The sequence below is a fragment of the Stegostoma tigrinum genome, chromosome 23, assembly GCF_030684315.1.
Source record: "Stegostoma tigrinum isolate sSteTig4 chromosome 23, sSteTig4.hap1, whole genome shotgun sequence".
In the NCBI taxonomy this organism is placed as follows: Eukaryota; Metazoa; Chordata; class Chondrichthyes; order Orectolobiformes; family Stegostomatidae; genus Stegostoma; species Stegostoma tigrinum.
The window spans coordinates 25,211,503-25,228,159 of NC_081376.1; the positions used below are offsets into that span (position 1 = coordinate 25,211,503).

At 40.6% G+C, this 16,657-nt stretch overlaps 1 protein-coding gene and 1 pseudogene across 1 annotated transcript in view; one reads left to right on the forward strand and one right to left on the reverse strand.

Moving 5' to 3' along the window:
- Positions 1 to 3,624: 3,624 nt before the first annotated feature.
- On the reverse strand, positions 3,625 to 9,545 carry LOC132210888 (mitochondrial dynamics protein MID51-like; annotated as a pseudogene).
- A 1,463-nt stretch (positions 9,546 to 11,008) lies between these two features.
- flii (FLII actin remodeling protein) overlaps positions 11,009 to 16,657 on the forward strand; it is a 69,621-nt gene continuing 63,972 nt past the window's right edge. Inside the window, exon 1 of the mRNA XM_048552110.2 lies at positions 11,009 to 11,121. Coding sequence (XP_048408067.1) covers positions 11,059 to 11,121 — 63 coding nt within the window. The 5' untranslated portion in view covers positions 11,009 to 11,058. The remainder of the gene's footprint in view (positions 11,122 to 16,657) is intronic.

Here is a 16,657-nt window from a genome sequence, read left to right on the forward strand (position 1 = left end):
AATGACCACTCCTTCTGAGAGGATTCCTAACTATGAGATCATTAGTTATTCCTGTCTCATTACACAGGACTAGATCTAGCATAGCTTGCTCCCTTGTAGGTTCCACTACATATTGATCAAGGAAATTATCGTGGATGCATTCTATGAACCCCTCCTCAAGGCTGCCATGACTGACCTGGTTTGACCAATTGATATGTAGATTAAAATCCCCCATGATAATTGCTGTACCATTTTTACCTGCATTAGCTATTTCTATGTTTATTGCCCACCCCACCATGATGTCATTATTTGGCAGCCTATAGACCACACCTATCAATGACTTCTCCTCCCTGCTATTCCTAATTTCCACCCAAATGGATTCAACCTTTTGTTCAGTGGAACCTATATCATCTCTCACTACCGCCCCGATATCATCCTTAAAAATCAGAGCAGCAACGCCATCTGTCTTACCTTCCTGTCTGTCCTTCTGAACAGTTTGATACCCCTGGATATTTAACTCCCAGTCATGACTATCCTGCAACCTGTAATGGCCACTAAATCATACCCATTTGCCGTGATTTGCACTGTCAACTCATTCAACTTATTTTGAATGCTCCGAGCATTCAGATAAAGTGCCCTTTTGCCAGTTTTTGCGTCTGCTTTTTGAGTCCTATCACCTCCATTACTAACAGCTCTTGAGTTCTCCTTCCCTTAAAGTGTGACAAGGTAACCATAGTAGCCCAAACCAAACAGACACGCATGGGAATTCCTAGAGACATGGTTCTCCACCCATTCTTCAAATCAACAAACATATAAAATTGGACCTATACACAAACCCATACAAATCAAAACCGGATATGACACAACTCACCATAATGGACTGGTCAGTATAAATTCCAAATGGTGTAGAATAATAGTTTCATTGGAGGCTCCACTGATGATGTCACCTAGCATGGTGTCTGAACAAACAAGCCAGCTTGACAAGCAAGTAAACAACCTCACTGTGTTTTGGTAGCAGAGGGACTGAATATTTAAGGAGAGGATGGTGTACCAATCAAGAGGATAGCTTTTCCTTGATGAGTATTCTTGAGCATTAGAGCTTGTAGACAGTGAGCAGTCTTTGGGAAGTCAGCAAGTGAGTTACTTGCCACTTAATTCCCACCTTTGACCTGCTCTTATAGCCAAAGTGTTCACTGGCAGGTCCAATTCAGTTTCTGGTCATTGGTAGCCCCCAGGAATTTGCTAGTGAGTGGTGGTAATATCATTGGATTCTCTCACATTTTAAGATGGTCATTATCAAACAAGGCCATTGGAGTGTAAAGAAAGCGGAAAAGAACTTAAACAAATTAGGAAGGTTAGAAGAGGCCTTGACTTGACCATGACAAGTAGGATCAAGTAGAATCCAGAGGTATTTTAAACATAGACTAGAAGTGGGAGGGTAACAGGAAAGGGTAAGTTCACTGAAAGACAAAGGAGGAAATTTATGCATGGAGCCAGCAGAAGTGGTTCTTTAGTGAATCACATTGGTTTTCACCAAAGAGGTCACAGATGATGGTAATTTGAGAGAGGAATATTTATGTTCTGGGACAGATCAATATTAAGGAGGAGGAGATGATGTTGGGTGTTGTGAAAACATTAAAGTGAACAAGTCCCATGACCTGATGGGATCTATGCCAGGATACTGAAGGAGGCAGGGGAGGAAACTCCAGGGCTTGACAGAGATCTTTGTATCCTCTTTAGCCACAGGTGAGAAGATGGAAGAATTGCCAATGTTGTTCCATTCTTTAAGAAGGGACAGAGATAATCCAGGAAATTATGGACCGTTGAGCCTTACAACAGTGTACAGGAAATTAATGAAGATTCACAGGAACAGAATTTAATTGCACTTAGAGAAGAGTGGAGCTATTAGGGATAGTCAGCATGGCTTTATATGGGGGATGTCTTATCTCACAAACTTGATTGAGTTTTGAGGACGTGACAAAAATAGTAGGGCAGAAGATGTTGTCCACATAGACTTTTCTAAAGTCTGTCGTGGGAGGTTGGTCCAGAAGTTTAAGTTGCATGGGATCCATGGTGACTCTAAGTAGAATACAAAATGGCTTGGTTGTAGAAAATAGAGGGTGGTTGTGGATGGATGTTTTTCTGACGAGGAATATGTAACCAGCGGTGTTTCACATCAGTGCTGGGACATCTGTAATAATTATAAATGATTTGGATGATAATGTAGGTAGTCTGATTAGTAAATTTCCAAATGACACACTTGGAGGAATTGAGGATGGTGAGAAAAGTTATCAAAGGATACAGCAATATCTACAATCAGTTTAAAAAGTTAGAGAAATGGCAGATAGAGTTTAATATGGACAAGCATGAAGTGAATGGCAGGTCCCATCAGAGTACTGATATACAGAGGGATCTTGAATTCCAAGTCCATAGCTTCCTGAAAGTGGAACACATGTGGATAAGGTGATCAAGGTGGTGTACGGAATCCTTGCTTTAATCGGTCAGGACATGGAATATAAAAGTTGGCAAGTCATGTTGCAGCTGTAGAAGACTTTAATTAGGCCACATTTGGAGTATTGTGTGCAGTTCCAATCACTACATGAAAGGAAGAATGCAGATGCTTGGAGAGGGTGCAGGAAGATTTATCAGGATGTTGCCTGGATTGGAATGTATTAGCTATAGCAGAGGTTGGACAAACTTGGACTGTTTTTGCTTGAATGTCAGAGGCCGAGGAGCAACATGATAGATGTAAACAAAATTGAAAGGGGTGGATAGAATGAATAGTTGGAATTATTTTCCCAGGGTGGAAATGTGAAATAGGGGACATAGGTTTAAGAAGAGAGGGAAAAAGTTTGAAGGAGATATGGAACGAAAGTTTTTTTTTGAATGGAGTGGTAGGTGCCTTGAATATGGCGCCAGAGGAGGTGGTAGAAGTGAATGCATTAGCAAAGTTTAAGATACATTTGGACAGACACACGAACAGGCAGGGAACAGAGATTCAGACCACGTACAGGCAGATTGGATTTGTTTAGAAAGGCATCATGGTTAGCATAGATATGGTGGGCTGAAGGGTTTGTTCCTGTGCTGTATTGTTCTCTACTTTGTGTCTGGCACTTGGTGCGAATGTCACTTGACAATTATCAAGACTGAACATTGTCCAGATCTTGCTGCATATGGATACCCACTGCTTCAGTATCAGAGAAATCATGAACAGTGCTAAATAAATGCAGTTATTGGCTAACATCTGCACTTTTGACTTTGAGGGAGAGGGGCTCACGTACTACTTGGAGGAAGTTACATTCTTGGTGCATTCCAATAAAAAGACATTAATCATTGGCTAAAAAAAAATCAGTCAAACAGCACATGATCAACAGTGCTCTCAATGAAGTCAGAGTATCTCACAATCTGACTAGTCACTGATCCAGTGTACATGATTGTCTGAGAAACCTGCACCAGTTCTGATGATTCATTTGTTCTTCTGTCTGTAGCATTAGTCCATACTGAAGCAAATTCCAAGAACATTTTTAGGTGAATGTGAAACCTTTATAAACAAAAATCCCCACAAGGATTCAAAAGATGTAGCTGACAAAAAAAAACTCAGATTTGAAGTCAGTATGCAATAAATTGCAAATCATGTTTGTCCAGTCACCAAGTAAACAGCATGTCAGAGTGTGATATGGCACAGGACAGGGTGTAACCAATTATGTCGATCTCTTTCTTCGACATACAGGTCAACAGATTCACCTTATTGCTAAAATATGCTGGCTCCAAACAGCCAACAACCTCCTGGAATATTTGAAGGATCTGCTCAGCAAGCATTTCTTTGGTCCAGTCTTTTTCCACCTGGCTCACGTGCAGGGTAATATTGATTAGCTGGCTACCTGTCAGCTTTAGCTCTGGCTGACACTTGCATACTGCTTTCAGTATCTTCAAGCAGCAGAATCTGAAGCCCAAGTCAATACTATCCAAGGATTGTAGTCTGTTGGTCTCAGAAGCCCAGAAACACTATTGCCATATATTTCTAAAATTGCCCTTTATTTGCAGCTCAGAGAGAAGTATAGTATCCTCCTTTATAATAATTGGTAAGATATCAATATACAGGACTTTCTCCTCACATACTGAACTTTCAACTCTAGATTTCTGTTGACTTCCTGCAGTTGAGCGATACAATCCAGTAAAGTACTAAGCCAGTTCATATTCCCTAATACCATTTTGTGGAACATCTCAACAATTAACTTGAAACATAGCTTCCCGCAATAAATCTATCCCAATAACTGATGCCTTGGGGAAAATATTCCACGTTGTCTCTACGTACCAAGTGCAGACCAGACACATTCAATCTTGTTTATTCCATTAGAACGAGTCCAGAGTTAGTCTTCAAGCAGCAGTAGCAGCAGCATCAGGCAAACTTGATCAGGGGCTATCATTTGGAGATCATTGTAAAGGCTACCACTGAGGTTTCTCTCTACCAAGAGTATGTCTGGGTATTTACTGTGGAGAAATTTCCACAGCTCTGTGCAGATGTTCATTGTGCAATGCTTTGCTTTGCTTAGCTCTTCAGGAGGGATTGATTGGGGTATGTAATAGGCTAGAAGCTTCTCCTGCAGGCTGATGTAGTGGGTAGTTTTACTGCTGTCTAGTCTAGTGACTGCCAATAAATTATCCTGACAATTCTCTAGAAAGTACAATCAAAGCATTTCTTAGGAGTTAACTGGAGGATTTGAGTTATAAGGAGAGACTGGATAGGATGGGACTTTTTTCCCCTGGAGCCTAGGACATTGAGGAGTGACTTAGAATGACTTTTATGCTCAAAATGAAAAATGTGGTTTCTCTAAAACAAAATTTTACACTGAGGACTAGGCACAGAGCAAAGTTCCCTATCTACTGTCCCAACCACACTTAGAGAAAGTACAGTACAGATTCAACATAGGGTAAAGCAGCCCTGTTATAAAAGATGTAAGAATACAGTGTATTGTTCTGATTAAAGAGTTGACGTACCCGGGTTTGATACAGGTTTAGTATAACTTCCCTACTTTTCAATTCTATCTCTCCAGAAATAAACACTACGGAAATGATTCATTTTTTATGGCCTTCTTGATGTACGCTACCTGTTTTTACGTTGCCATGCCCCCACTGGCAGACTAATAGAACAGTGTTGCTAGGAGCAAAAGCAGAAATTGCTGGGAAAACTCAGCAGGTCTGACAGCATCTGTGGAAAGAAAGCAGAGTTAATGTTTTGGGTTGAGTGACCCTTCTTCAGAACCATTATATTCCCTTACTCCAACTTCTCTGACTTTTTTGGTTTAATCTATCATGGAGTACCTTTTTGGGTGACTTTTCAAAATCCAGATTAATTGCCTATATAATCATTGCCTATTCTTTTTTGCTTCCTCAAAAAAAATCACTAAAGGCCTGTCAAGCATCATTTTCACTTTTGAAATCAATGCTAGTTATTCATTACGGCATTACTTGTTTCTAGATGTGCTTATATTCTCTCCATTAGTAGAGGTTTCATTATTTTCCTAACAGCAATTATCAACAGATTGGTGTACAATTCTCTGATAAAGCTCTACCTCCCTTCTATATATAGAATTATACTAGTTATTAACCAATCCTCTGACACTACAACTTTTTTCAAATGAATTTGTTATGTTTAGTAATGCCTCATGCTATCTATTCCCTAGGTATTTTAAACTATGTGGATGCAATTCTTCCTGACCAGGAATATTATCTTTTTTTGTTTGATTTATTCAGCACATTCCCTGTTGTTTTTAACACACTTCTCTCATTGTTCATCTCATCATTCAAATGTCATTTGTATCCATTTCATCTTCCTGATACATACAAAAATAATTATTTAATAAGTCTGCCATGTCTCCATCATTGCCTTAGACATTATCCAAACTGTTCCTTAAATGTTCTACTTCCCTTTTTAGTTACTCTTTTGTTATTTATGTGCCTGAAAACTGTTTTATTATAGATTATACCTCCCTAGTCTGGGTACCTTGGAACTCAAACTTTGCCAGTCTACAGAAGGTAAAGTATCTTAAATGCACAAACATTACAAAAGTAAAGACCTCACCTAGATTTGAATCAATCACTGGCCTAATGGATGAATTATTTTCCAACTGGACACCAAAAACAGAATTTAATGCAGCCAAACTGGACAAAATTCAACAAGAGGTAATATGAATAAAGATTGATGAAGAGCTATTACAGGGAGACTTGGAAGTATTGTGGTGCTAGCCACTAGAGTTTCAGATTAGGGAGGTACAACCTGTATGTGTTTTTGATAATTTAATTTCACAGTTGCTCTTTGCCTTCTGAATTTTTTTTACGTCTCACATTTTTTGTTTTTTCTTATCATCCAGTCTTATGGTCCAATTCTTTCTTCACCCTCATTTGTTCCCTTGTGCCTTAATTCAACAAGGGAGTCTGAATTTGTTGGTTTTGTTTTCTCCTTTTCTAGAAAACCTCTCTCTGTACTCTGGTGAAGTTCATTTTAAATTGTCTCCATTGTTGTTTGCCAATATTTTTGCCTATTTTGTTCTCCCAGGTTCTACTCTCAGTCCCTGAATTAATCAAAGTCACATAGCATGGAAACAGACCCTTCAGTTCAACTTGTACAGGCAGTTTTCTGAAACTGAATTAGTTCCATTTGCCTGCATTTAGCTCACATCTCTCTAAAACTTTCCTATTGGTGTACCTGTCCAAATCACCTGCTGTGATTGTACTCACCGTCACTACTTCCTCTGGAAGTTCTTTCCACATGCACACTATCCTCTGTGTGCAAAGGTTGCCCTCTCAGGTCCCTGTTAACTCTTTCCTCTCTCACTTTGAACCAATGCCCCCTAGTTTTGGACTCACTCACTATGGGGAAAAGACCTCGGCTATTTACCTTATCTATACCTCTCACGATTTTATAAACCTCTGTGAGGTCACATCTCAATGTTTGAGGCTCTAGGGACAAAAGTCCAAGCTATCCAGCCTCTCCTTATAATTCAAGTCCTCCAGTTTCAGTAACATCCTTGTAAATTTTTATTGCACCCTTTCCAGTTTAATAACATCCTTCTTATAACAGGCAACTAGAACTGTGCACAGTATTTCAAAGGTAGCCTCACCAACGCCATATAGAGCCACAATATGATGCCGCAATCGCGGTCCCCAATGCCCTGACCAATGAGGGCAAGAATGCCAAATGCCAGCTTCACCACCCTGTCTACCTGTGACACCATTTTCAAGGAACTATGTATCTGAACCCCCAGGTTTCTCTATTCAACAACACTCCCCAGAGTCCAACCTTTAACTATGCAAGTCCTGTCCTAGTTTGTCGTACCAAAATGGAACATTTATCGAAATTAAACTCCATCTGCCATTCCTCCGCTCATTGGCCCAGCAGGCCAAGATCTCATTGTACTCTTAGGAAACCTTCTTCACTGTCCATTATTTTGGTGTCAATTTTGGTGTCATCCACAAACTTACTAACCATGCCTCCCATATTTTCATCTAAACCATTTTTGTAAATGACAAACAAAAGCGGACCCAGCACTGATTTTTGTTGCACATTGCTCGTCACAGGCCTCCAGTCAGAACAACAACCCTCTACTACCACCCTGTCTCCTACCGTCAGGCCAGTTTTGTATCCAGTTGGCAATCTCTCCCTGGATCCCATGTGATCAAACTTTCCTAACCAATTTGCCACATGGCACCTTGTTGAAGGCCTTGCTAAAGTCCATGTAGATGACGTCTACCACTCTGCCTTCATCTATCTTCAAAAAAAAACATATTCAAGTCCGTGAGACATGAGTTCCCACACAAAGCATGCTGACTATCCCTTATCAGTGAAGAAAAATCACAGTTAACATTTTGAGTCCAGTAACACTTCCTCAGAAGGGAAGGCTCATGGAGCCCGAAATGTTAACTGTGAATTTTCTTCAGAAGCTGCCAGACCCGCTGAGCTTTTCCAGAAACTTCTGTTTTGTTCCTGATTTGAACCTGCAGTTCTTTCAGTTTTAATCCCTCATGAGAATGAGTCCTTGCCTTTACAAATTCATGCAAATCCCATCTCTCAGACTCCCCTCCAATAACTTATCTGTCACCAATGTCAGGTTCACCAGTTTATAGTTCCCTGGTTTTTCCTTGCAGCCTTTCATAAATAAAAGGTACAACTTTAGCAACTCCCCAGCCTTCCAGCACCTCACCCCTTTCTGTAGATGATACAAATATCTCTTCTAGGAGCCCTGCAATTTCATCCTTAGTTTCCCACAGTGTCCTGTGATACACTTGATCAGTTCCCAGGATTTATCAATCATTATGCGTTTTAAGATTTCCAGCACCTTCTCTTCTGTAATGTGGACTCTTTTTAAGACATCACTATTTATTTCCTAAGTTTCCTGGCTTCCATGTGTCCAATCTCTTCTTTGCTTATGATATTCCTATGTCCTCATGGTCAATACTGCCAAAAGTGTCTTTACTTTTGAACTTCCCAGAAATGACTACCTTGGAGCTCTGACCAAGTTACAACAGCTGCGCTCCTGCTCTAACAACCACCAGCTCTCAACTCCGTCACTCCACTCTTGCACTCGATCACAAAAAGAGTTTGAAAAGCACAGCTGTACCTTTACTTCATTTACCTGTGCTGGATCAACAAATCTTCTGTGTATTTATTATGTATTAGGTTCAAAAGGAGTCCTGCATGTATTGTAGGAACCACATTTCCCTAGTCCCTTCATCTTTCTCTTTTGTCCAGTTCATTTGGGTAGTTTTCCTCATTTCCCATAATGATTTTATGACGTGTTTTTTGTTTGAAACTTCGATTCCCTAAATTGTTTTCCTCCATGTCCCTTCTGCCCCAGGAAATCACAACTTAGGAAGAGATACTTACATTTTTTTTAATGGTTGGATTTGATATTCAGCTTTCTGTGCTTGGATTCACTCAAATGTAAATTCAGCAGTTTTGGGGATGTGGCAATCTAGTTGTATTCTTTTGTAGGTTGTGTGACTGGCTTATCTAGGGAGCTGTCTGGTGGGTCACTGGCTTTATCAAACATCTGCAAACATACAGAGAAACTCAAGAAGTTTCCTTGAACTGTGCCATGTAAAAACTCAGATGTTAATAATTTGACAGAACTAAATCTAACCCATCCCACTGACGAGCAGCTAGTAACAGAAACCCTGAATGATTTGGAGTTCCAGAGTTCAAAAAGAGCACACGGTGCAGTTCTACAGTCCATGTTACAACAATGCGGTTGACACTGAACCCATGCAATCTATGCTGTCCAGTAATCAGCAGCCAATCCACCTCTTTCAAACATCACGTCACCGCTGTTGCACATTGAATATCCAGGTGGTAAACTGCATGCAGGCTCAACATGGTCACAGTATAACATTGTTGAAGCTTGACCAAGAAATGGCAGATGGGCCAACTCAGCCTTTCAGCAGCATCACTGCAATAGCAAGTACAGCAGCTCCCCGAACTCCAGCTGGGCATTTGTCAGCAGGAAGTTGATGACATCTTCAAACTCACTGTCTCTTCAGTTTCCTTCTCCCTGAACAATATTGGTCATTTTGAAGAAGCACTCAGGTGAAGAAAAATTCAGGAAAGCATTACAAACAAAACGTATTAAAACATGAATAGTTCCCTTCTCACTTCCCTTCCAGTTGCCTAAGCATAATCAAGTGAACTATAGGGGGAGTGAATTACAGTTGGCTAATGATGCCTCAACGGGCAGCCACTGAACAAGGAAAAAGTAGAAACTCAAAATACGCTCAGTTTGTGACAAACAACTGCACCTTCCAGTCATGAACCACTTCAACACCCCCTCCCACTCCTTGGATGCCATGTCCATCCTGGGCCTCCTCTAGTGCCACAATGATGCCACCTGAACACTGCAGGAACAGCACCTCATATTTCACTTGATAACCCTGCAGCAATGGTTTCAATGTGGACCTCACAAGCTTCAAAATCTTCCCACCCATGACCTCATCCCAAAAACCAGCCCAGCTCATCCCCACCTCTTTCACCTGTCCGTCTTTTCTCCCACCTCACTGGCCAACCCCCACTCCACCTCCTACCTACCAGTCTCATCCCACGTCCTTGACCTGTCTGTCTTCTCTCCACCTATCTGCTCCTTTATCCACCTCCCATCATCGCTCTCCCCTTCTCTCTATTTATTTGAGACCCCTTCCCCTCCCCCATTTCTGAAGAAGGTTCCAGACCCAAAACATCAGCTTTCCTGCTCTTCTGATGCTGCCTGGCCTGCTGTGCGCATCCTGCTTCACACTTTGTTGTGTCGGATTCTCCAGCATCTGCAGTTCCCATTATCTCTGATCTACTAACAAGATATTACCGTGCGCAAAAGAAACCTGAATTCAGTTGAGAGACTGATATACGTTACTTGGGAAAAAAAATACAATCTGCAAATTGAATTGACATTTTACAATTTCCTTAATAAACGTGTACCAAAAGTTAGTATTAATTTCCGAATTAATCGTTGTACATTCGCGGTAACATGTAAATAACAACAACCGATATTATAACTGGAACAACTAATCCTATAGATTAATACTACAATTCAACTTCAAACATGCTTTCGCCAGGATTGATCAGCAAACCCGGTACCAGTTGCTGTCAATCATTCAACAACCCTGGCTGCCAAGGCTGCTATGGATTGGATAAGAGAGGTAGGCCTATATTACGGCTTCCCGAAAGACTAGCAGCCGGTAAGTCACTCGAGATCTGCGCCACTTATTCCTTCCTCACCCCATTATTTCATTTCTTCCTGGAATAGATACGACTCGCCCCCAGACTGTAACTGACATCTGAAGCAGCCAATGAAACTACCCATGTCCCGCACACGTGACTGGTGAAGGGGCGGGGAGTTACAGACGTTTCGATTCCGGGCGGAAATCGGGCCTCAACCTTTTGTGGCCGTACTCTTATTGACATAACATTGGACCAATCATTATCCAGAACCCCAGCGCTTGGCCCGGCTAAGTGCGACGGTGAACCAATGAGGTGTGGAGAAAGGTAGGCAAGGTTTTTGGCTGAGGTGTCCGTGATCAACTGTCACTGTTAACATGGCTGCCACCGGGGTGTTGCCTTTCATTAGAGGTGTAGATTTAAGTGGAAACGATTTTAAAGTAAGCCACTTACATTATTCTGAGTATAAAACGAAATGTAAGCAGATGTGGAGTTAATGTGGGGTTTGACCAATCAGTTGTTTCGGTAAAGTTGATGAGGCCCGGCACTGAGACCTGGAATCTTGTGTTGTTCGTTTAATAATTTTGTATTTAGATTTTAAAATATTGCCTATCTGTTTGTATAATAATAGCAAAACATTATCTCCTATTTCGTTTCTTTTAAAACAACAGCTTGCATTTACTTAGCTCCTTCAGTAGAAATATGAAGAAGTGTCTCGACCCGAAACATCAGCTTTCCAACTCCTCTGATGCTGCTTGGCCTGCTGTGTTCATCTAGCTCTACACCGTGTTATCTGAGAAATGAGAGTTGTGTTTAGTGGCCTTTTCATGCGTATTCCTTCATTCAGCAGAACCATTCAACATAATTTCTGGCTAATCAACATCATCCCCGTATCTCTTGATTTCCTTAGTACCCAAGAATCCTTCCATTATGTTTTGAATATGCTCCGCAATTGAGCCTCTGGTGTGAAGCATAAACTTCTCCGATTCTCAATCAGCCCTGTCATTCAGTTCGAATGCTAGTCTAAATGCTTGACTCCTTATTTGAGGCTGTGAGACCTGTGTTCTAGAATTCTCAGTTAAGGAAATGTTTTCTCAGCATTTATCTATGAATTCTGTTAGAAAATATTACAAAATGTGATGTTTGACTTTGCTCATCTCGCATTCTACTAAAATACAGGAAATGTAGACCTACTCTACTCAATATCTTCTCTCCACCAATCTTCTCATTTTCAGGAGCTAGTCTAGTCAGCCTGTTACTCTGCCTCCTGGGCAAATGTTGGAAATCATGGGGGCAACTCCAGAACGATGGAACACAGCAGGCCAAGCAGCATCTTAGGAGCACACAAGCTGATGTTTCCGACCTAGACCCTTCATCAGCTCTTGTACTTTCTTGCAGCTAGAGACACATAAACACATACTTTGTCTGCCTCATGTCAGTTTTTATAACTAATTTATGGTATTGGATTACCTCATCCTAAATCTTGTCACCAGGGATGTAACTTTATTGGGCCAAAGAGACCTTTTTTGAAATATATTATTATGAGAATGGTAGAATTACTTCCTTTTGACAGCCTTGCTTTGACCATAAAGATTTTTAAAGTCAGAATACACTTGTCAATTCAGTGTTTAATTGTTCAAGCACTGTGATTGGAGAAGACACAAGTGTTTTGTAGGTTCTTAAAATGTAACTAGAATATTATTCTAGGGGAGGCAACAGCGTAGTGGTATTATTGTTGGCCTGTTAATCCAAAGATCCAGATATTGTTCTGAGGACTCAGATTTGAATCCTGCTACAGCAGATGGTAGAATATTAATTCAGTGAAAATCTGGAATTAAATGTTAAGTGATGACTACAAATCCATCGCCAATTGTCAGGAAAAACCTATGTGGTTCACTGTTGCCCTTTTAGGGAAGGAAGCTGCCAACCTTACCTGGTCTGGCCTGTGTGTGACTCCAGGTCCACAGCAATGTGGTTGACACTTAACTGCCCTCTGGGCAATTAGAGATGGACAATAATTGGTGGGCTAGCAAGCATCATCCTCATCTTGTGAAGAATGGAAGAAAATTGTACTTAACACAATTTAAATAAAAATAACAATACCATTCTGATTCTTTCGCCTCTAAATTCAAGGGTTCACACATTTTAAGTTAGAGTTTGAGGATAGGTTAAACAATTTAAATGTCTTAACCCTCAAGCCTGCTGTACTCTTGATTTGGATCGTGATTGATCTGATTACTCCACATTCTGGTTCAGTTTTGATCTCCCTGCTTTAAGAAAGATGTTAAACTTGAGTTCAGAAAAGATTTACAAGGATATTGGCAACGTTGGAGGCTTAAAAAGCTGGGGCTTTGTTTTTCCTGTAGTGTCAGAAGCTGACCTTAGAAGTGTATGAAATCATGAGGGGCGCAGATAGAGTGAATAGCTAAGATCTTTTTCTCAGGTTGGGGGAGTCCAAAACAAGAGGGCACAGGTTTAAGGTGAGAGGAGAAAGACTCAAAAGGGACCTAAGGGCAACTTTTTCTCAGAGGGTAGTGCATGTATGGAGCTACCTGCCGGAGGAGGTGGTGGAGCGAGGTATAATTACATCTGGATGGGTGCATGAATAGGAAGGGTTTAGAGGGATGTGGGCCAAATACTGGTAAATGGGATTAGATCAGTTTACAATATCTGATCGGCATGGAAGAGTTGGACCGAATGGTCTGTTTCTGCGCTGTACAGCTATGACTTTGTAACTATCTTGGATAGGTTCAGCTTAACCTCTTTGTTCTTGTACTCCAAGTGCCATTTAATACAGGTAGACAAACAGAAAGCTGGAAGAACAAAGCAAGCCAAGCAAGCAAGCAGCATCTGGAGGAAAGGAGAAGTCAACGTTTTGGGCATTATCTTTCTTCAGCCCTGAAAAGGGCTAATGCCTGAAATGTTGACTTCTCCTTTCCTCCAGATACTGCCTGGCTTGATGTGTTCTTCTGGCTTCCCGTTTGTCTACCTTGGATGCCATCATCTGCAGTTGCTTTGTCTCTCACTAATTAATAAAGCCCAGTTTCAGCTTTATTAACTGATGTCTATATCATAGAATCTCAACGGTACATAAAGCAGCCATTCACCCCATTGACTCTGTGCTGACCCTCTGAAGAGCATTCCACTCAGACCCAACTTCCACCCTATCCCTGTAACCCTGTATTTACCATGTCTAACTCACCTAGCCTGCGCAGTCCTAGACACTACAGGGCAAATTACAATGGCCAATCCCTCTAACCTGCACATCTTTCGACTTTGGGAGGAAACTGGAGTGACCAGAGGAAATCCACACAGACCCGGGGTGAATGTACAGACTCCACTCAGTCAGTCACCCGTGGTTGGAGTCAAACCCGGGTTCTTGGTGCTGTGAGGCAGCAGTGCTAACCGCTGAGCCCTGCCACCTTCAATGATCTATGTCCATGCACACCCCAGGTCCCCCTGCTTCTGCAATCCTTTACATATTTAACCCGATTTTTGTATTGTCTGTTCATATTTTTCCTAACAAGATGTGTCACCTCCCATGTTTTTCTGTTAAATTTCACCTGCAAACTACCTGTGATCTTCACCAACATGTCACTATCTAATTGGAGTTTTATATTTGCCCTCCTCACAGTTAACAATGTTTCTAAATTTCTGTCATCTGTAAACTTTGAAATTTTCCCTTGCACGCCAAGATTTCAATCATTAATCTTTCTGCAAATGCAAATGTCCCAATGCCAGTCTCTGGAAATTCCACTTCAAACAGTGTTTTCTCATAACCCTGTAGAAAACTGCAAAGTTAATCTAATCCAATTTCCCCCTTAAGGAATCCATTCCTAAAGAATCTACCTTTTTCCATGTGACTACTAATTCTCTCCCAAATAATTGTTTCTAGAAGCTTCCTCACCACTGAAGCTAAACAAACTGGTCTGTAATTGCTGGCCATACCATTGAGGAATTTTTTTATTGCAATGACATAATCTCTGCCATTCCCCACTCTGTTGAGTGTGGGGAATACTGAAGGTTTATGACCAGTACAGCTTTCATCATCATGCTGTTCAATATGCTTGGGTGCGTCTCATCTGTTTTTAGTGCCTTGTAAACTTTAAGTATCAATAGCTTATCCAGTATTTCCTCCCTTTCAATTCTGAACTTTTTTTATAGTTGAAGAGCTGCCTCCTCTGTCAGTGTGAACATAGTTAACTTCTACTTCCTTGGTAAAGACAGGTGCAAAGTACTAATTTAACACCTGAGCCATTCTTCTTGCCTCTATATATAAATGCTATTTTTTTTTGGTCCCGATTCGCTTCCTTTTGGCGTCCTTCTGCTATTGACATGCTTATAGGAGACTTCGGGGTTCCCTTTTATGTTGGTCACCAGTCTTTTCTTGTATCTCTTTTCTTGTTTCTCAAAAGTTGTCTTTTTTTCCTCCCATCTGTATCTTCCTGTTTGGTTCTCAATTTTTTTTTACCTGACATAAGTACACTTTTTAAATTTCTATCTCCTTTCTTGCCTAGGGAGATCTGGATTTCTTTGTCTTCTCATTTTTAAAAGATTACACTCTGACTGTACTCAGTCAATCTCCACTTTGAAGATTACCAGTTGTTCAGCTGAAGTCATTGCCAAAAACCTTTTTCTGTTCTGGTCTGTCATACCCACCTCCGTTCTTGCCCGATTGAAGTTGAATCTCCTTAATTATTGATTCTTCCTAATTGCTTATTGACGTTTTTTATCATCATCATTAAAAACTGACATGCAGTACTCCACGTTAAGCTTATCATTACCTTGTGAACTTATAGTCCTTTATTCATATATTCCAGTCTTGTGACAAAAACTAACATGTCAGTTGCCTTCCCAATTGTTTTCTGTATCTCTGTGTTAACTTTGAATTTTTATTCATGAGCACACTGCAAATTCCTCTGAATCAAAACATTTCTACCCCATTACATCTCATATTTTCAAAAAGTCACAGGTGGATTCAGGTAACAGTTACAATTTACAGCTTCAGTTACAACATAGCAAAAAGGCACACAAAAAAATTCAGAATGTCTTATGTTATATAGTTTAAACTTAGATTGCACATGCCACCTCTCTCCCCCTCCACTTTGATTAAGTTTGGTCGGCAATGCCAAGTTAACCCTCTGTAATTGGCTCTCTGGTGTGGCATCTAATACAATTTTAAGCTTGCCTCAACAAAATGACAGAGTTGGACAGGCTTGTGGTCTACCGTCAGTCCTTCCTGACGTTTTCCAAACTCGTATCGCCCTTCTTGATGCTTTTCACAATGGATACTGTACTCAAGTAACATTTGTCAGCTGAACAGTGTTAACTGCCAACTAACTGGACACTTGTCTATCACATCAGGAACCTTGTAAATTCTTCATTACAGAAATTACAAAAGAATGTTGAATTTTGATCAGTGAGATCAAAATTATGTGGTTACGCCCAATGTTAGAATTCTTTAGCTAACAAGTTGTACCTTAATGTCTTTATTCAATCCACGTTCCAATGCCTGCTAATCTGTATATTCATTCTTCTCTGTAGTGATAAAGGAATTGCTTTTGCTGTCTGAACCTGGTTTGAATCTTTTCCTTAAATACTTCTGGTGGAATAGCTAACTTTGAATCTATATCTATAACTAAGATTAAACTACTAATTAGTGTGAGATGTTCTTATCTATGTCTTGTGCGTTAGCTGCAACCTTGAGCTGCTATTGTTATCACATGTGAAATGTTATTATCCATGTCTTTACAGGGCTGCTATTGTTCTACTTGTGAAAACTACACTAATCAAATGCCATTTCTGAAGAAGGGTCCCAACCTGAAACATCAACTTTCGTGCTCCTTTGGTGCTGCCTGGCCTGCTTTGTTCCTCCAGCTCAACACTCTTATCTCTGACTCCAGCATCTGCAGTTCTTACTATCTCTTAATCAAATGTTAAATGTTATTATCTATGTCTTATGCATATTCAGCAACC